This window comes from Canis lupus, chromosome 11 (genome assembly GCF_011100685.1).
Source record: "Canis lupus familiaris isolate Mischka breed German Shepherd chromosome 11, alternate assembly UU_Cfam_GSD_1.0, whole genome shotgun sequence".
NCBI classification, from domain to species: Eukaryota; Metazoa; Chordata; class Mammalia; order Carnivora; family Canidae; genus Canis; species Canis lupus.
Window position 1 is genome coordinate 45,336,988 of NC_049232.1, and position 21,237 is coordinate 45,358,224.

The window sequence follows — 21,237 nt, forward strand, 5'->3', positions numbered from 1 at the left end:
TTCCCTAGCCTTCAGTCTAAGACTGTGTTTTGCCAATGGCTTTCCTGGTTCTCCAGCTTACAGACAACAAATCAGCAGATCTTGGGACTCCTTGGCACCCATAAGTACAGAAGCCAATTCCTTTAAAATTTTTATATATCTAGGGATCCCTGGGTGGTGCAGCAGTTTGGCGCCTGCCTTTGGCCCAGGGCCCGATCCAGGAGACCCTAGATGGATTCCCACGTCGGGTTCCTGGTGCATGGAGCCTGCTTCTCCCTCTGCCTGTGTCTCTGCCTCTCTCTCTCTCTGTGACTATCATAAATAAAAATTAATAAAGAAAATAAAATTTTTACATATCTATACAACAGGGGTCTCGCCAAAGAGGGCCCCTCCTATTTATGTGTATTTATTGTTTATTTATTTGCTCCCTGGGTTCCTGGGCAGGTACTGAGGCTCCTGGCCTCAGGTGTGAGTAATGATGGTGGAGGGTGGGGTCCTTGCTGCCCGCAGGTGACTGACCCTGTGCTGCTCTGACCCATCTCCAGTCTCTGTTTACCCTTCTGGCAAACAGTTGGGCCAGAAGGAATCTTTTTATTATTCTAGAACGTGTGAAACAACAGAAAAGATGTTCCAATGTCCCCCCTACGTCTGTGGCCTCCTGGGATCCCCTCACACCCTCACTGGTCTCAGGCTGGTCCCAGCAACCCCACCCCCAGGGAACAAGTACTCCTGTATTTCTAAAACAACTATTAAAAAAAAAAAAAAAAAAAAGTTCTGTCTCTTTGGAAAATCCTAACACATTCCCTTTACAGATGTTTTTGCTATAAGAGAGAAGAGCTGTTGATTTTCTTATGTTTATATACGATCCATGTTATCAAATTTCAAATTCTACTTTTTTAAAAAACCTAGAATCTCTCACTATTCTAGGTTTATAATCTTATAAACTGAAAGGGAAATAATTTTATTTCTTCTTTTCCAAAGTTTTTTATGTCAAAATTAATTCATCTCCACCACCCATCTTTCTTTTGGTCTAATTACATTTGCTAGAACCTCTAAGAAAATATTTAAAATAAATGACCACACAGACTTCCTGTCTAGTCTCTCATTTTAATTCACTAAGTGGGTAGTTAAGTTTGGTCAACTGTCTTCATTATATCTTAGCAGTTTTCTCCTGTACCTTTTTTACCTATAGCTTATATTAGAAATGACTGCCGAATATTACCAAAGGTCTTTTTAGTATATACTTATCTGACCACATCATTTTTCTCCTTTAATTTGCTGATATGAATTACTCTAGGAGGCTTTTCTAATTAAATTTCCTGTAAATTCCTGTAATAGATTCTATTTGGTTAGTGGTATAACTACTCAGATGATACACTGCTGGATTCTACATGCTAATATGTACTTACAATTTTTACATCTATATTCACAAGTGAGAACGCCTGAATCCCCCATATGCTTTGTCACTATTTATGGGATTTGGGGTATTAAAGCTATGTAGAAGCCATAAAGTAAATTAAGAACTTTTCATCTTTTCCTAGGGCCTGGAATAATTTAAATAACAGGTGTAATATGTTCAAAAATAACAGCAGAGAGCATTATTGAATATTTTATTAGAGGTAAACACATTACATGTATTGACCCACATTAAGTAATAACTCAGCTATAAATCCACCTTATTTTGGTGTTTTTTTCAATAGTAGATCTCTATTCACCTTTCTAATTTCTTCTATGTTACTCTTCAAGTTTTCTACTTTTGCAGAAAGTCAATTTGGTTTATTTGTATTTTGATAAAAAAAAAAGCATCCATTTGCTAGTTTCAAGTTTGTTTATACAATGCTGTATGTGGATTCACAACCAGCCTATGATTATGTGATTATATCTCCTTTCTTCTCAATCTCAATTATAATGGTTCTCCCCTTACCTCCTTATCAGATCCAGGAGGAGTTTACAATCTGGACTTTCTTTACAAAGACCAAGTTTTTGGACTTATTCATTTGCTTATTTGTTTTCTATTTCTTTGTTTTAATGTTTACATTCGTTGTTTCATTTTTCTAACTTTCTTTTGGTTTACTTTGTTATTTTTTAAATTCCTTTAAAATGTGCACTAGGTTCCTGGGCTAGTCATTAAGCTTATTATTTCTCATATCTAACCCTTCCCTTTAAACTCAACTTTGTGATGCTAACAATCAAATGAAACACATGAACTCTAACTGAATCCTGGATCAGAATCAGTTTGTTAATTAAAATGAATAAACATACTCTAAACATTTTTTTAGTAATCAGGGAAATTTTATATGGGCAATATATTAGAAAACATTATTGAATCATTGCTTATTTTCTTAAAAGTCATGTTATATTGTTGCTATGTAGACTGTCCTTATTTTTAGGAAAGGCATTACTAAACTGTTTAGGCATGAAATATATGACATCTGAATTTTTAAATGATTTGTGGACTTAACTGTGTCTCCGCTCTAAAAAATCTGAAGGCTGAAGCCCAAACCCCAGATATGGCTATTTTGGAGACAGGACCTTTAAAGAGGTAACTAAGTTAAAATGAGGCCATCATGGTGGAGCTTGGTGTCTGACTGGTGTTCTTATCAAAAGAGATTAGAACACAGGGGGCACACACACATAAGGGCAACCAACTCAAGAGGCAGCGGCAAGGGGCACCTGGGTGGCTTAATCAGCTAAGCATCCAACTCTTGGTTTTGGCTCAGGTTATGCATGATCTCAGAGTCCTGGCATCAAGCCCATATCCCCCACATTAGGCTTCCTGCTCAGAGAGGAGTCTGTTTGAAGATTCTCTAGCTCTGCCCTTCCCCCCCCCCACCCTCTCTCTCTCAAATAAATATTAAAAGAAAAAAAAAAGCAGCAGCAGTAACAAAGTGGCCATCTACAAGCCAAGAAGAGAGGCCTCAGAGGAAACTAACCTTGCTGGTACCTTGATCTTGAACTTCCAGCCTCCAGAACTGTGAGAAAATGTATTTCTGTTCTTTAAGTCAATCAGTCTATGGTATTTTGCTATGGCAGCCCTAGCAAGCTAATGCAAATGGCTCTGGCAGAAAAACAGTAAATACAAAGAGAGAAAGCAAAAAAATAGCAAAACATTAATGTTATTGATTTCATTCTATGATTCTTTCAATTTTTATGTAAGTTTGAAATTTTCCAAAATAAAAAGGTTTATATTAGTATCCCAAAACTCTGGGCATTTTTACCATCACAATAGAAAAATTTTATGTACCTATGTAAAATGAACCACCTTACTATCTCATCTGTGAAATGAGACAATTATCATCTGACATTAATGAGTACTAGAAGAATTTTAAGTGTTCTAAACCACTACTATAATAACTTGATAGAGTAAGCACTTATGAGTATCACTAGTAGCAAATTCAAATTCCAAATGAGAGATATGATTCTGCTTCAGGCTGGCATCACTGTTGTCTTGTATGTATAAGTAGTAGTTTAAGAAAATCATCTTAACCCTGAAAGCAATGAACTATATTCTCATATATACCAAAAAGACCAATCATTATAAGTAAACAAATCAATTCCAACCTGTTGAATCATTTTATATAAATACAACAGAAAAACAATCACATTCTTGAGGTAAGATATCATGGAAGGAACAACAAAGAAATTTTGAAATGGAAATGAAAGTTAACTTACTGACTGACTAAATCAGATCCCATCTTAGGGCCATCATCTGCCTCCTCTTCCATATCAGAATCCATACCATTGTCACCTTATAAATAAAATAAACTATTGAAAGCATGCTTATAACATATCAGAACAATTTAAGCATTACACAAAGTGCCATCTATAAACTATACAGATTAAAGAAACTTATAGTTGTTGAAAGATGACATTTTTTAATTGCTTATATTTAAAATGAGATTTTTCAGTGGCTTATTAGGTATTTTTCACTGCCTTCCTGTTATCTATTTTAAACACACACACACAAAAACACACAAAACGTGTGTGTATATATATATTTACAGGCTATACCCAGATTTATACATCTATTAGCAAAGTTATAAATTCCATTAAACCATTTTTTTAAGATTTTATTTTGAAGTAACCACTACACTGAACATGGGGCTCAAATTCACAACCCTGAGTTCAAGAGAAGCATGCTCTACCAAGTGAAAGAGCCAAGTGTGTCCATTAGGGCATTTTATATTTAAAAAAAATATATTATCTCTGGAAATTTAAAGTCTCCATTTTTTGGCTTCTTCTCTTGTAATGCTAATGTACAGTTCCAAAAGAAAAAAATAAAGCTTGAAAATCTAAAATTTGACAGGTAAGAGTATCACAAAGAAGAGTCATACTTTAGGCAGAGAGATAAATGTAGGCAAATTGCAAAAATCCTTCCAACTCTGCAGCCAGGTCTTATTAGAGCAAAAGCAGTATGCAACAGGCAATTACAAGCAATAGGAATGTAAAGCAGAAAATAAAAAATTATTTCAAGAAAAGCCATCTCAATAATTGATACTTTTTAGGACACTTTGGGTAAAATTTTTTATTTCATTTTATTATTGTATACAAACATGCTCTTACCTTTGATTACATTTGATTTGAGAAAATGATACATACATCAAAAAGTCTACTCTTAAAATGCTGTTCTGCTATGTAAACTATATTTTAAAGTACAAACAGAAGTAAAATTACTCAATGGTTACCCAGTAATGAAATTAAACTAATAATCAGGTTAAAAAAAAAGAGTAACTTAGGATTTATGCTAGATATGTTAAGTAATGAGTTAACAGAGCATAAAAATATGTATTCTTACCCTCAAGAATCTTCAAGATTTTTTTTTCAGACAGGAGCTCTAACTGTTCCTGGCATAGTTTTTTAATTTCTTCTATTGAACAGTTCTAAAGAAAATAACATCAAAAATATACATTTATATAATATAGTGCCAATGTAAACTAGAATATAGCAATCAGAAAAAAAGTCTGGTTAGCAAAATCTTACAATAAAAGTTACATAAATCTTTTCATGACATGAAATCTGAAAACTGTCACTTAATATGTAAATGTTATAATTTATAGACATTTGATGAGAATAAAGTCACATTTACTATGAAAGAACAAATTAAAGAGTAAGTCATAACTAATAGCAGCCTATATGTTAGGTAATTCCTCTAAAGATTTAAATACGCAAGTGCTGGCTCTATACATCTTGGATCTTCCAAGCCCTATTTCCGTAACTGTAAAATTCGAATACCATAAATAAATATATGAAAACATTTGTGAATTTAATGAAATGTAAGCTTTTACCAACCAATAATGTGTATTGTTACATAGCAGAGTATTACTTCTTAAGGCACCAGAGTCATATCTCTAATTTAGTCACTAAAATTACCTGCATTTAGTAGAATTATTTCTAAAAGGTTAATAAATTCCTTACCAAAACACAGTATACGGCTCCATTTTTTTCTTGGCAAACTTTTAAATATACAAGGCCATTTATACTAATTCTCTAAAATTCCGTTTTTAAATCTTTTTGAAGTAGCTTGAGTTGAAAACATCCAATTATAATTTACATGAAGTAAAATGATTGTTACAGAAAATGTGTATTTTTCTATATATGTGTGTGATTCAATGATACATGTAATGAAATACCTTTAACACATCAGGAAGCATCTTCTGTAACTTTTTCTCGCCTATGATACAGAAACACTGCTGAAGCATTTCTTTTTTGTCTGATATATAGAAACTAACTGGTTTTAATGACACAGTCAGGTCCAGTCCACCTTCTTCAAGGTCACTGTGCTCTGCCAAGAATAATTCTTTTTCCAAAGTTGGCAAAAGGTATTTGGTATCCTAAAATTAAAAGAGACAAGGAACCATTAAATAAAGGAGGATGTATATGATGTCATATATTTACATTTAACAACTACTTCTTCACTAATATTTCCAAATTCTTTGTTGGGATATTTACCTAAAACCATTAAAAAGCATATTTAATTGTTCAGTATACTTTCGTCTTACTGTCCAAACTACAATTAACTCGATGAGCTAATATAAAGTGAAGAAATATTATCTCAGGACACACAAGTGAAAATATACTAAATATTAAAAAATAAATAAATAAAAGAAATATTGAGTGATCTCCTACAATTTTAGACTTCTGAAGAATTAGGAGATTCCTCTAGCATGCCACTCAACCCAAAATTTTAAGTATGAATTCTTCTTCTTCTTCTTTTTTTTAAAGATTTCATTTATTTATTTGACAGAGGAGAGAGAGAGAGAGAGAGAGAGCGCGCGCACAAGCAGAAGAAACAGCAAATGGAAAGAGAGAAGCAGGCTCCCCACCGAGCAGGGAGCCCAATCTGGGGCTCAATCCCAGGACTCTGGGATCATGACCTGAGCCAAAGGCAGACAGTTAACCAACTGAACTACCCAGGTGCCCCCATGGTTATTCTTCTTAAATTCATAAAAAGTGAGATGACAGCAAAAATGTTAAACATCACAATTATAAAGTATTATTGCTTCCCAGGAGCTACACTCATTTTTAAAACTGCTATATAAATTAATCATATTCAAAGTAGCCAAGTTATTTAAGACATTTCTGTCAATTTCACCTCCTATCTCTCAAATCTACTCCCATAATCCTGGTCCAAAGTACCATCATCCTCTGCCTAGATCACCTCAACAGCTACTTAACTGGAGGTCTTGAATCTAACTTGAGGTGTCTCCAATCTGTTACTACAATAGATTCTATGAAATATACATATACTCATCCTCTTTATTTATAACCTTTCAATGACTTCACACTGATCTTAGGGTAATTAAGCCTAGCTGGGCCTACATGTTCACTGATCATGCTACAAGCACAAAGTAATACAAAGTAATTCAAAGAATTACTCAAATATAACCTGTTCTCCCTTCACCTCATTCAGGCAGGGCTTTTGTATGTACCACTCTGCCTAAGAGAGTCTTTCTTCTTCATTTCTCCCCAATGCTATACTTCTAAAATTAACAAATTTAGATATCAATTCTAAAGTCATCTCTTCAAGAAAATCTTCCCTGACTATATAGTTTAGGTAGGGCTTTTTTAAATTATATTTTCTAATAGAAATGTTTTAAAAGTAGTTTAAAAACACACCAATTTTAAAGAATACTGTAATAATTAGACTGAAAAAATAAAGGTCAGTTCTCATTTTAACGGTTCATAAAGTAATTTAAGTAGTGAGGATGTAGAGAAACTGGAGCTCTTACACACTGCTAGTAGGAATAGAAAGTGGTACAGCTGCTCTGAAAAATGTTTGGCAGCTTCTTGAAAAGTTATATGACCCAAAAATTCCATTCCTAGATATATATCCAAGAGAAATGTAACTACACACCTGCATAAAAACTTGTACACAAGTATTCATAGCAGCATTATTCATAATAGCCAAAAGATGGCAACAATCCAAATTCCCATCAAGTAACAAATGGAAAAACCAACTGTGGTATAGCCATACAATGAAATATTATTCCATTCATATAAAATGTCCCTAACAGGGAAAATCTATGGAGACAAGAAGTAGTGACTGCCTAGGGATGAAAATGGTGGAGGTGAGTATTAGGGATGATAGCTGAAAGGTACACATGGAGTTTCTTTTGGGAGTGATGAAAATAAAACTGACTAAAGCGATGGTTGCACAACTCCATTAATATGCTCAAAACCAGTGAACTGTATACTTGAAATAGACTAATTGTATGGTATATGAATTACATATCTATAAAGCTGTTACCAAAAACAATAGGGAACACAATATACAACAGACGTAATGGCACTCTCAGAATTGTGAGATGTTATCTACATGCCTAATATATAATGATTTCTTTTTTTCTTCACAAATAAGAAGTAGGGTTTAGTTCTGGTATGGAAATCTTTATAATATTTAACTTATTGGTCTCTCCATCAGGATAAAGAGTACAAAAGATACAGAAACCATTTAAGATAAGAATGATGAAGGCAGCCCCTGGTGGCGCCGCCTGCAGCCTGGGGTGTGATCCTGGAGACCCGGGATCTAGTCCCAACATCGGGCTCCCTGCGTGGAGCCTGCTTCTCCCTCTGTCTGTGTCTCTGCCCCTCTCTCTCTATGAATAAATAAATAAAATCTTAAAAAAAAAAAAAAGATAAGAATGATGATATCCAAAATAAAATCTAGAAGGGGTGGAAAAACTGAATAGACTTATAACTATGAAAGAATTAGGAGTGGGGGGACGGTGGGGACAAAAATACTACTCTAAAAAAACCCACCAGACCCACACAGATAGATGGTCCAATAGGCCAGTTCTAATAAATCTTCAAGAAAAAGCCATAAACTATTCTCGAATACATTCCAAAAATGCAAAGCTTCCCAAATCAATCCATAAGGCTAGCATAGTCTTGATGCCAAAACCAAAAGGATAATTACAAAAATAAAAACCATAAGCTGATTTAACTTAGGGACATAGACACAAAAGTAACAATACTGAATTCTGAGTATAATAACCAAACCGACAAACCAAATTGGATCTATCCCAGGATGACAAGACAGTTCAACCCGAGTTAATTTACCAATTTATTAAAAATTACATTCTCAGGGGTGAATGGGTGGCTCAGTGAGTTAAGTGTCTGCCTTCGGTTCAAGTCACGATCCCATGATAAGCCCCATGTCAGGCTCCCCATTCAGCAGGGAGTTTGCTTCTCCCTCTATGCCTCCCCCCCCCCCCCCCCCCGCTTGTGATCTCTCTTACTCACTCTCTCAAAAAAATAAATCTTTTTTAAAAATTGCATTACCAGATCAAAGAAGGAAAGCTATGCGATCATCTCCACAGAATGCCAAAAAAGCATCTGATAAAACTCTATAACCTTCAGTGAACTAGGAACTGAAAAAAATTTCTTTAACTTGATCAAAAGTATCTTTCATTACTTTTGGCAAATACACTTTTGGATGGAACATAAAAAGTGTTCCCGCTAACAACTAAATAAGAAAAAAATGCCTATTATCACTGCTTCTGTTCAGCACCACACTGAAAGTCTTAAATAATGTGAAAGTACAAAAACAAATATTAGTGCTGAAAAAAAAAGACAAAAATCCCTTGTTCACACAAATTTTTCTGAGTCAATTTTAAACTAATAATAGTGTGGCTAAATATAAGAAATACATAAGAATAAATGGTTTTTTGTGTTTCTACAGCTTCCAATTTAAGATGTAACGTTTAAAAATATTGTAAGAAAACAAAGAATAGTTTTAGGATAGGTCGAGAGTATAGAAAGATCTTTCTCAACACACAAAATCTGGAAGGCAAAGGAAAATATTGTTAGTCTTGACCACAAAGAAATAAAAAACTTCAGTACTCCACAGATAAAGTTACAGTGACATTTGAAACAGAGAGGATCAGAACCAAGACTTTTTGTAGACATTCTGAACTTATCAGTAAAAAGCTCAAAATAATCAAAAAGAAAATGGCCAGAGAATATATACATGCAACTTACATAAGAAGGAATCAAATGGCAAATAAAAATGTTAAAATGTTCGATCTATTAATCAGAACATACCTCAAAACAAATGAAATCTAGATTTCACCCACTAAGCTGACAATTTTTTTTTCAAAAATGGGTATAGTGAATATTTGCAGAAATGGGGATTCTTTTGTAATGTTTATACTATAAATCAATAAAATCTTTTTTGAAAAGCATTTGGTGGTACCTCTCAAATCTGTTTCAGTGCATAAACTTTGACCCAACAATTTCACTAAGATTCTATCCTAAAGTAATTGTTGCACAATACATATGAACAAGGGTTCATTCTCACATCAACTCTTTTAGCGGCAAGAAAACTAAAAATCTGAGTATTCGTCAATAAAGATAAAATGGAATATCCCACAGTCACTGAAAAATAAGGCAACATCTAAATCGATGGGGGTAATAGCACTATAAAGCTTATGTGTAAGAACTTAAATACACATGTAACAAGTTAATGCGGCTGCGTAGCAAACAATGGGGAGGCTTAAGCAGACTCTCACGTTTTTTATTTCTGTGTTGTATAACTTTTATGTTTTCATGCTTACGTTTTATAATAAAAGCAAACTGCATTTTTTTTTCCTTTTTTAACGGCGGTATCTTGGTAGATGGATGGAGTAGAAAGCTCATGGCTTTTCCAATCGGGGACTGGGGGATCCCTGGGTGGCGCAGCGGTTTGGCGCCTGCCTCTGGCCCGGGGCGCGATCCTGGAGACCCGGGATCGAATCCCACATCGGGCTCCCGGTGCATGGAACCTGCTTCTCCCTCTGCCTGTGTCTCTGCCTCTCTCCCTTTCTCTCTCTGTGACTATCATAAATAAATAAAAATAAAAAATAAATTAAAAAAAAATCGGGGACTGGATCCACATTTAGTCAGTAACACATTTGTTAGTAACAAACTGTGACTGTGGGTAACTTCACTAATCTCTCTGAGCCTCGATCTTCTCATCCTGTAACGCGGAGATGATCTACAAGGTGGAGAGGGAAAGAGAAGTAAACCGTGGCTTTCAAGGGCGCCGAGGGCGCGCTCCCGACCCATACTTTTCGGGCGGGCTGCTGCTAGAGTGAAAGGGACAAAAGGCAAAGGGCGAGATGACCAGCTAATCCAGGAACTTTCCGTTCAAGGCCCGGGAGTGTGCGGCTCCCCGGTACTCGGGGACGGGAACCTCGAGACGTCGGCGCGGAGGGCGCTCCCGCAAGAGCCAGCCCCGCGGGCGCCAGCCTCGGCTCCCGCCTGCGTCGGTCCGAGGGCGCAGCAGCTCCGGGCGCGGCGAGAAGGGCGCGCACGCACCTGCTGCAGGGACCCCGAGACGCTGGAGGACGAGTCCGTGCTCCTCCGCTTCCGGCGCTCGCCGCGCTCCACGCTGCTCCCGCCCCAGCAGCTGCCGGCGCTCCCGCCGCCGGTGACGCTTCCACTGAAGCTGGTGTTTCCACAGCAGGTGACGCTCCCGCAGCCGCTGGTGCTCCCGCAGCCGCTGGTGCTCCCACTGCCGCTGCTGGCTAAGGCGGGCACCAGGTCCGGCGCCGCGAGCGCTGCGGCCGCCTCCTGACCGCTTCGTTTGCGCCGCTTCTCCCGGGAAGACTTCTTCCCCGTCATGATCCCGCTGCTGCAACCATCCGGGGCGAGCCCACCGTCTCCGAAGCTGCCGAAACCCAGCGGCGGCGGCGGCGGCGGCGGCGGCGGCGGCGGCGTCGCAGCTTGTGCGTCACTTCCGGCCTCGTCGCAGAGCCCGGGAGGCGTGCCTGCAGCGCTTCCGGGCGGGAGGCGGGGGCGGCTCGAGTCGGCTGGCGGGCTGTCCGCGCGCCTTCGGGTCTCTGAGCCTCTCTACGGAGGACGGAAGGTGGAGCTTTACCATAGCTCTGTGCTCTATTGATTGATACCTCTTCAGATTTTGTCGTATACACCTACACAGTAAGGTATGGTGTAGCTTTTGTTTTGTTTCCCAATGTTTAGTGTCATAAGTACATGACACTAAAATGTTTTTATTTATTTATTTATTTACTTACTTACTTATTATTTTATTCATTTATTCATGAGAGACCCAGGCAGAGGGAGAAGCAGGCGCCCCACAAGGAGCCCGACGTGGGACTCGAACCCGGGTCTCCAGGGTCACGCCCTGAGCCAAAGGCGACAGTCAACCCCAGAGCGACCCAGGCGTCGCCCTAAAATGTTTCAACAACAAAAAGAACTTAAGGGGAAATCTCATTATTATCACCGGAGCACATTTTTTTTTTTTTGAAATATATTTTAGGGAATTATACTGGAAGAGGATTTTGGGCTTCCTTGTTTTTCCCCCTTCACACTAATTTTTAGGCACGTTTGCCTTTCACTTCTCAAGTCATTTGGATCTACTATTTTATCGTATACTTTCTCAGTTTATTTAATTTTTTTTTTATTTTTTATTTATGATAGTCATACAGAGAGAGAGAGAGGCAGAGACACAGGCAGAGGGAGAAGCAGGCTCCATGCACCGGGAGCCCGACGTGGGATTCGATCCCGGGTCTCCAGGATCGCGCCCTGGGCCAAAGGCAGGCGCCAAACCGCTGCGCCACCCAGGGATCCCTCTCAGTTTATTTAACTAATATTCGAATGCTGGCATTTAAGTTGTTGTCAATCTGTTATATTTTACAATAATGCAGCTATGAACAGCTTACGAAAAAAAATTTACATTATTTTCCTTATGGCATTTTTGTGCCCCCAAAACAAGTTGATCAACACCTTATTTTCCTTGTCCTATTTAATCAGATTCCTTTGAAGAAAGAGTAAGCTAACTTAAAATGTCACCCATACACTGAAACCTTACAGTTTTTTTCTAATATAAAGGGTTTTAACTTGCATTTTTAATTTTACTTTAGTTCAAGTATAATGGACACTTCTTTTAGTTTCAGCTGTATATGATTCAACAATTGTATACGTTTCCCAGTGCTCATTAAGATAGTGTACTCTTAATTCCCTTTATTTATTTCAACTATACCCCCACCTATCCAGCAACCACTTCTGGTTGCCACCAGTTTGTTCTCTGCATTTAAAATATGTCTTTTTGTTTGTCTCTGTTTTTCCATTTGTTTGCTCATTTGCTTTGTTTCTTGCATCCCACAGATGAGTGAAGTCATATGATACTTGTCTTTCTCTGACTGCCTTGTTTCACTTAGCATTATGCCCTCTACATCCATCCTTATTGCTACAAATGGCAAGATTTCACTCTTTTTTAATGGCTGAATAATATTCCATTATATATATAGTATCACATCTTCTTATCCATTCATCTAGCAATGGACATTTGGGTTGCTTCTGTATCTTGGCTATTGTAGATAATGCCAAAGTAAACATTGGGATGCATATATCCTTTGACTTGTAATTTTGAATACTTTACCATTGGTCGGAACACTATTTCCTCATCAAGTGCAAGTAAGTTTAACCATTTTTCTATTGAAGTTAGTGTTTTGATCTTTTAAATGTACATAAGTTATTTATGTTGGTGAGACAGAGAAGGGAGCAGGGATAAAATATTATTGGCATATCAGTGTTCCTATCTTGTCTCTCTCCCTTCCTTCCCCCCAAATTGCCTTTTCAGACTAGTTCTTACTTTTCAAAGGAGAGGAAAACAAGAAGAGTTTAGGAGTGCACAGAATTGGTAATGAAGTCCCAGGCCACTTTTAGAAAGAACTTGAGGCAAGAAATGCAAAAGAAAAACAGTGCATAAGGTCAACAAATAGAAGACAACTGAAGAGAATTTAGAGGGTATTTCTGGAGTTTATTTCATGCATAGAGTACATGAGGGACAAGTAAAGGACTTGAGTTTTTCAAAACTGAGTATGTGTCATGGGTTTATCAGTGTTAGATTTTGTGGACTAATGTGTAGGATTTTGGAAACACAAGCCAGGTTCTATAACCAGGATCAAGAATACATATTTCAAAAATGCGTTATCATTTGGCACGAGTGGTCTCATCAGGGACTTTAGCCACAGAAGAAAAAAGACAGGGCCTGGGGCAACACTGAGTGATAGTAATCCTACGTCTTTCACCTGACGTATAGGAAGCAATTTAAAAAAGGGACTTCCTTTTGACCTCATTTCCTACCTGTCTTAGCCATTCAACAACTATTTAATTAGTGTGTAAAACAAACCAGATACAGGGGTAATTCCAGCCCTGGGAAAACAGCCGTCTCTACCCCCTGATTCCACCCTTAGTTTTGCCCTCTAAGGCAAACTATACCATTTTAGGTTTGTATCAGTCATCTCAAGTTGCCATAACAAAGTACTGGATAAAAATAGTTGCTTATTAATTACTGCCTGCAAATTATCCCCTTATAAAATCAGTTGAGAAGCTTCTCAGTTTCTACCTCATTTTGTAGCAGCTTGACAAAGAGTTCCCATATTTATTTGGCTGGAGCAAGAAACCAGGGTACTGCCAACTAGATGGCTAAAGAATTTATCAATTTGGCAGCTGAATTCCAGTCTTTGACCACTCTTCCATATTCTTGTTCTAGAATGCAAAAGCATTGTTTGACCACTGGTGATAGAGTAAAAAATAGACAAAATCCATGTCTTCATTAGCTTATATTCTAGCAGGGAGAAGCAAACCAAAAAACATACGCAACAGGAAGTGCCTCCATCATCACTTGCTCTGGCATTCTGCATTCTTTTTATTCTGCTTTATTTTTCTTCAGTGCTCTTAACCACTGCACATGCATTTATTTGTCTCCTTTCTCTTGAATGTAAACTCCATGAAAGTTTTGACTTGGTGTTATTCACATCTGTATTCCCATTACCCAAATGCCTTTAATAGAAAAATTTCCCATATGGTTGTTTCTTAATAAAAATTTGTTGCAGGGATCCCTGGGTGGCGCAGCGGTTTAGCGCCTGCCTTTGGCCCAGGGCACGATCCTGGAGACCCGGGATCGAATCCCACGTCGGGCACCCGGTGCATGGAGCCTGCTTCTCCCTCTGCCTATGTCTCTGCCTCTCTCTCTCTCTCTCTGTCTCTCTCTCTCTGTGTGACTATCATAAATAAATTTAAAAAATTTAAAAAAATTTGTTGCATAAGTGAGTGAATGAAACACAATTTTCAGATGGAGAACAAGAACCAGATTTGTGCAGGATTAAATGAACTCATTAAATTATGAGTGTAGAAGTACCTAGTGAAATTAATGGTGGGAAATTCCTTTATTAAAGGAGGTCAGTAGGAACTTTGCTGGGAATAGTTCAGTGCTCCTTCATCACATGGCAGAGACACTTAGCTACAGGGCCTTAGCTGCCACGGTGACACTGACAATCATGCAGGGTTTGGAAGAGTAGGTACAAACAGCTTTCTAACAGAAACTGGATAATTCTACATGGAGTTCTTCAGAGAACAGGGAAAGAACTGACTTTTGGTGCGAACATGACATAGACACATCACAAGGTTAGTTAGCTTGAAGCAACAGAGACGCCATTTTCTTTTTAGGTTGAACTATAGGAAATTGCCTTTTTTGGAGGCCAGAACTGATTGATGTGGATAGTTTCATATGTTCAGTATATTATAGAGCTGAAGAGACCCAGCACTGAACAGATTTAAAGCTCAGCAAACTAATGCAGGACTGTTTTTCTGTTTTTTCCTGCTTTTCCTAGAACAAATACATGGGAGGGTGGGCAGAGATTGGAATTTACATGCCCTTTTTTATAACTGCTCTCCAGCAACTCACTGAGCATTAGTCACAATGATCCGCCTGGAATATGCATGTATTAATGCTAGGGCCACTCAGTACTTAACTGGAATTTATAAAGAGACACTAGTTGAGAAATTCAGTCTTCCACTTAAATAAACTGTAAGGAAATTGCCTCTAGATGTCACATTATCTATCTTGTGGAAGGTCAACAAAAGACACTTATGAAACAAGACCTAGAAGTCCCAATACTGTCTTTTTCATATCAATGAGCCAATAATTCTCTCCTTTTTATTAAGCTGATCTGAATTGGTTTCTGCCACTTGCAATCTAGGTTCTTGATGAATTCAACATACAACATGTAAGACCTGGCATGATCTGGACAGCATTTTTCTCTGTAGCCCTATGTCTTTTTTAGAAATATGCCCTCTGGGCCTATTCAATAATCCTATTCAACTTTATATTTCATAGTGAGGTTCTGTGGCATTATAGGAAATTTAAATGAACTGTAAGGATATTTGTGTTCAGAGTTCCACTCATCTGGTTAAATCTAAAATTCTTTTTAAGTGTCACTTCATACTTAAAACCTTTCCAAATCACCTTTTTTAATCTTGTTGAAATGCTTCTTCCTTTGTAAGACATTGTCTTCCCTACAGAGCATCCAAAACTCTTGCCTGCAGGTATTTGTTACATATCTTCTCCAATATACTGTTAGTTCTCATGAATAGAGGCTGTGTGTTATATATCTTTGTACTGTCACCACCTAATACAGTGCCGGGCATGCGCTAGGAATGCAGTGTTAATTTTTGAGCTGAGAAGTTCAGGATCCATTCAGAGCTTCATTCCAAACACCATTTAGGTAAATCACATTAAGGGCACCATTTCTTCACCTCTTCCTGTATTCATGTTCTTTGCCATGTTATTTGGCAGTGTCCTTCCACTTGAGGCAAAACATGTAACTCCTACCTGCCTTTGTTTTTTTTTTTTTATTTTTATTTATTTATGATAGTCACACACAGAGAGAGAGAGAGAGGCAGAGACATAGGCAGAAGGAGAAGCAGGCTCCATGCACCGGGAGCCTGACGTGGGATTCGATCCCGGGTCTCCAGGATCGCGCCCTGGGCCAAAGGCAGGCGCCAAACCGCTGCGCCACCCAGGGATCCCTCCTACCTGCCTTTGAAGTTGACTTCATTTGGCCAACGAGATGCTAGCAGATGTAGCAAGCACATGTTAAAAAAACAAAAACAGGACCCCTGACTGGCTTAGTTGGTAGAGCATACAACTCTTAATCTCAGGGTTGTGAGTTCAAGCCCTACTCTGTGCTTGGAGCCTACATAAAAAATAAAACACAACAAAAACAAGACAAACAAAAATCTTGTAATTGTGATGGTTCACTCTTATGTTTCCACCATCACCATAAAAATGATATACTCAGCACACTCGTCCCAGGAGAAAGATGAGAGACAAATAGTAGTGCTGAGCTGCCCAGCTAAACTATTGAGTCAAGCCTGGCCTAGAACGGAGTCCTCCTCCACCCTGCAGACATGAATGAGCCCAGTCAGGATCAGCCACCTCTAAGATTGTAACTTCTTAGGTCAATAAGTGCTATTGTTTGGGTTGTTAGTTGTTGAACAGTAGTATTACGGTGGTTACAGTTAACAGATACACACTTTCTAAAGCCTCCTTTTCTGTATTTCTGTTAGGCATTAGAAGGGTCTTCAAAACTAGCTTTATACTGCCTAAGTCATTCAATGTCAGTGCTGTAATACGGGCAGATATAATTCTTATGTTCCAACAGAAACAAACTATATTTCATAGTGAGGTTCTGTGGCATTATAGGAAATTTAAATGAAGTCTAAGGATATTTGTGTTCAGAGTTCCAAATAACCAATTTTGCAAAATAACAGGGTACCTCTGCTCATGAGCATTTTTTTTCCAGTAGCAATAAAATACTTGTCTTCTAAATGTTCCTTGTATACAGCACTTTTATTGTTAAAGAGGACTGTAGCTTTGTGTTATCTGTGAAAGCAATGCTTGATAAGTACTCATGTGGTAGACATTTTACATATTTTATTCTTCTATTTTATAAAATCCTAATATATCTTTGCTTAAACTGGGGCTGAGATCAACTTAATTCAATAGCAAGTGGTGGAAATGTCATTGAAATGTATGCCTTTTTAACCTCAAAGCTAGTATTCTTTCACCATATTGTACTGTACCCCTGGTTGTTTTTACTACTGAAAAATTTTAAAAGGCATAGAAATAAGCAAAACATTTCTTGAATTTTTAAAATTTTTTTATTTTTTATTTTTAATTCATGAGAGACAGAGAGAGGCAGAGACAAAAGCAGGCCCCCTGCAGGGAGCCTGATGTGAGACTGGATCCAGGAACTCTGGGATCACGCTCTGAGCCAAAGGCAGATGCTCAACCGCTGAGCCGCCCAGGTGTCCCACATTTCTTGAATTTATTAGTTCCTTTGAAGACACAAGAATGAAAGAAACGTGGGAGAGCTTATTTCAAGCGACCTTCTGCTCTATGTATCAAGCATACATTTCACTACCACCCACCATAGTTGCTATTATGATGAAGTGAAGTGGCTACCACAAACCGATATTCTTCATCTTGATATCCAGCTTTGCCGACATCATTTATTAAATACTATTCTCCATTGTTTTGTTACTAGTGACGTGTTACCTGACCTCTTTCAGCTTCTTCACTTGTAAGATTACTAACAGTACTTACCCCATAGGGATAATGAGGATAAACCTGAAACTAGTATAAAGTAATTGCTTAATACATGCTATCTAATTTACTTAAACTTGTCTTTTTTTTTTTTTGCAAAGGTACTTAACTAGTTTGCTTTAAATTCAGTTACAAACCATTGTATAAGTATTGCTATATCATATGCCTTTACATCTAAGTGATGTATGTACAATGAAAGTATTGCCATTTGGACATTTTACTTTTCTGACTTATTACAATGTGCCCAGGAGCCCCAAGATCAAGTTTAAGTCCCAGGACCTCATTTTAGGCCTAAGTATCAGCCTACCTGCTTTACAGAAGGGCATTAGTTGGTGTTCTCCTCTTTAAAGCTTCCTTATTCACTGTATTCTAAAGACTCTTTTTCCTCCATGAGAAGCACCAAAGTGGTTTTTACTTGTTGCCCTCAAAATCAAGATTCTGCCTTAGTACCTCCAGAAAACAAGCACCCTGATTTCAATTATTAAACAAGCAAAACCTGATAATCACTTAGAAAAATATAGAATGAAAACAACTTTTAAAAAATATTCACCCATCTCTGTGAAGATGGTCAATAAGCCAATTACACCCTGTTCTGTTCTCTCAGCCTCCTTTAGTTATGGTAAGGGGAACATAATAAACTTTAAGGAAGCACAGGTATGATGCCATCAAGTTAAAAAAAAAAAAAGTACACACACCTATGAAGTATTCTTGCTACAGTATTTTAATCTTAATCTACCAAGCCTTTGGGTTTACCTTTTAGTTTATAGGAAATAGGTATAGCAGGCACATTCTAAGAAGGCTCCCAGTGATCTCTTTTCTGATACAGCCTGTGTAATCCACTCTCCTTGAGTAACTTGCTTCCAGCCTTGATGTTGAGAGGGTGGCATATTTGTAGTTTGTAAATGTAAATGTTCTGACTTTGATTTTGCTAGCAGACTCTCTCCCTTGCTGGTTTTAATGAAAGCACTTGACATGATGGAGAAGCCCATAAAACATAAAACTGAGGGCAGGGGAGCCTGGGTAGGTCAGTTGGTTAAGTGACTCTTGATTTCAGTTCAGGTCATGATCTCAGGGTCTTGAGATCGAGCCTCATGCAGGCATGGAACCTACATAAGATTCTCTTTCTCTCTCTTCTGCCCCTCCCCCACCTCCTTCTCTGAAAAAAAAAGGAAAACATTCATTTAAAAATTTTTATTTCAGAGAGAGAGAGAGAGAGAGAGAAAGAAAGAGAGAGAGAAGCACAAATAAAGGAAAGGGTGGAGGGGCTGTTGAGCAAGGAGCCCAATGCAGGGCCGAAGCCCAGAACCCTGGGATCATGACCTGAGCTAAAGGCAGACTGAGCTACCCAGGTGCCCCTGGAAAACATTCTTAAAAAGACAAAACACCCAAAAAACTGAGGACAGCCTTTGGCCAACAGCCAGCTAGGATTTTAAGTCCTCAATCCAACACCTGGAAAAGAACTGAACACTAACCATATAAATGAGCTCGAAAATGCTTCCTTCTCCAATCAAGCCCTCAGATGAGTCCTCAGCCATGGCTGATACTCTTCATAGCAGCCTCATGTGAAACAAAGAAACAGAAGATCCTGCTAAGCTGGGCCAGGATTCTTCATTTGCAAAAAAATTCAGATAGTAAATGTGTACTGTTCTAAGCCACTTTAGTTTTGGGGTAATTTATTAAGCAGCAATAGGTAATTAATACAGAAGAGTTACAGAAATGTTTTACAAATATAAAATTGGGGTACCTTGCATTCTGTAATGCAGACACTTCAAAGTCAACGATACTAAAAAATAAAAATAGAACTGTTCTAGAGTAAGAGACCAAAGAAACATATAATCAAATAAATATAATACATAAACCTTGATTATTTATATTAGATCCTTTAAATAAAGTGATAATAGTTACTATGAAACAATTAAGGAAATTTGAGTATGGAATACATATTAAATACTATGAAATTACTGAATGGTAATACAATGATATGGTTATAAAGAACATTCTTTAAAATGTCCTTATTCTTAGAAGATACATATTTAAGTATTTAGTTGATAAAGGTGATATCTGTAATCTCAATATAAAACCAATATGGCAAAATGTTAACAACTGTAGAACTTGGTTGGCAAGTTCACGAGTGTTCACTGTACTCTTTGAACTTTGATGTATGAATATTTTCATTAAAAATTTTAAGAAAAACACATGGAATGATAATGGTAAATGAAAAAAATCTTCAAAATTGTATTTATAATCACAACTACACTATACTATAGATTGAATGTGTCACCCCGAAAATTCATTATTTTGAAACCTAATTCCCAATATGATGGGCCTCTGGGAGGTAATTTGGTTATAAGGGTGGAATCCTCAGGAATGCGGAGACAACAGAGAGCTTCTTCCTCCTACCATGAAAGAACCCTCATCAAACACCAAATATGCCGGCACATTCACCTTGGGTTTCCTCGCCTCCAGAATGGTGAAAATGTTTGTTTTTAAGCCACCCAATCTATTGGATTTTTGTTGCAGCAGCCCAAATAAACTAACACCCTGTGTGTAATCTTCTATAGAAAAATATATTAGAAGTTAGATTATAAATTATTTTTATTTTTAATTAATTTTTTAAGATTATAAATTATTTTTTAAAAAGACTGAATAACATTTCCTAATCTCAAGTAATTTATATCTCAAGACTGTTAGTAAGTATATCACAGATGACCCTCTTTACATTTTATCATTTCTCAACAAAATAATGATTTATAACATTGATAACTGCTAAGGAAGCGAATGTCCAAGTTTCATCCCCAGAATTTGCAATATGAAGGATATTAACTCCAAGACTTTTACCACTGGAAGTGACTTGACAGCATGTGTCGCCTAAAAAATGTGCATTAACTTGGCCCACCAATTCCATGTATAAAATGTAGCCTAAGTAGCTAGTAAGACACAGGATATTTGTCTGAGCAGTGCTTGAAAGCTGAAAACAATATCAGATAATAGGAAATGGATATATCCATATAATGGATATATGATTATTAAGGTAGAGGTATGCATACTATATATTGTCAAGTTCAAAAATCAGGTTGTTGAACAATGTGTATCACACAGTCCTTTAAGAAAAAAAAACACATTTACATACCTACTAATATACCACAAGATGTTAAGAATGGTTCTCTGTGGGTAGTGGGATTACAATTTTTATTTGATGTGTGTCTGTGTTTTATTAGATGAATGTTATGTTTTTATATTCACAAAAATATATTAAGGGAACCATGGAAAAAAGTTTAACTGAAAAAGACTTCAAAAATCACAAAACCATCATATAACACTTATTTTTCAGGTGAATTATCTTAGTTCTTTAGCTAAACTATATT

General features: G+C 37.4%; 1 protein-coding gene across 2 annotated transcripts in view; it reads right to left on the reverse strand.

Annotated features, from left to right (window-relative positions):
• The window catches only part of CAAP1 (caspase activity and apoptosis inhibitor 1), a 48,928-nt gene extending 35,080 nt beyond the window's left edge, over nt 1-13,848 (reverse strand). Inside the window, exons 1-4 of one of the 2 annotated variants that reach the window (XM_038552559.1) lie at nt 13,829-13,848; nt 5,610-5,810; nt 4,775-4,859; nt 3,652-3,727 (exon numbers count right to left, since the gene is read on the reverse strand). In XM_038552559.1, the coding sequence (XP_038408487.1) occupies nt 3,652-3,727; nt 4,775-4,859; nt 5,610-5,678 (230 nt within the window). In that variant the 5' untranslated portion in view covers nt 5,679-5,810; nt 13,829-13,848. Of the gene's footprint in view, nt 1-3,651; nt 3,728-4,774; nt 4,860-5,609; nt 5,811-10,776; nt 11,183-13,828 lie in introns of those variants that run through there. The other variant, XM_038552558.1, reaches the window with a different exon arrangement.
• Between the last annotated feature and the right edge of the window lie 7,389 nt (nt 13,849-21,237).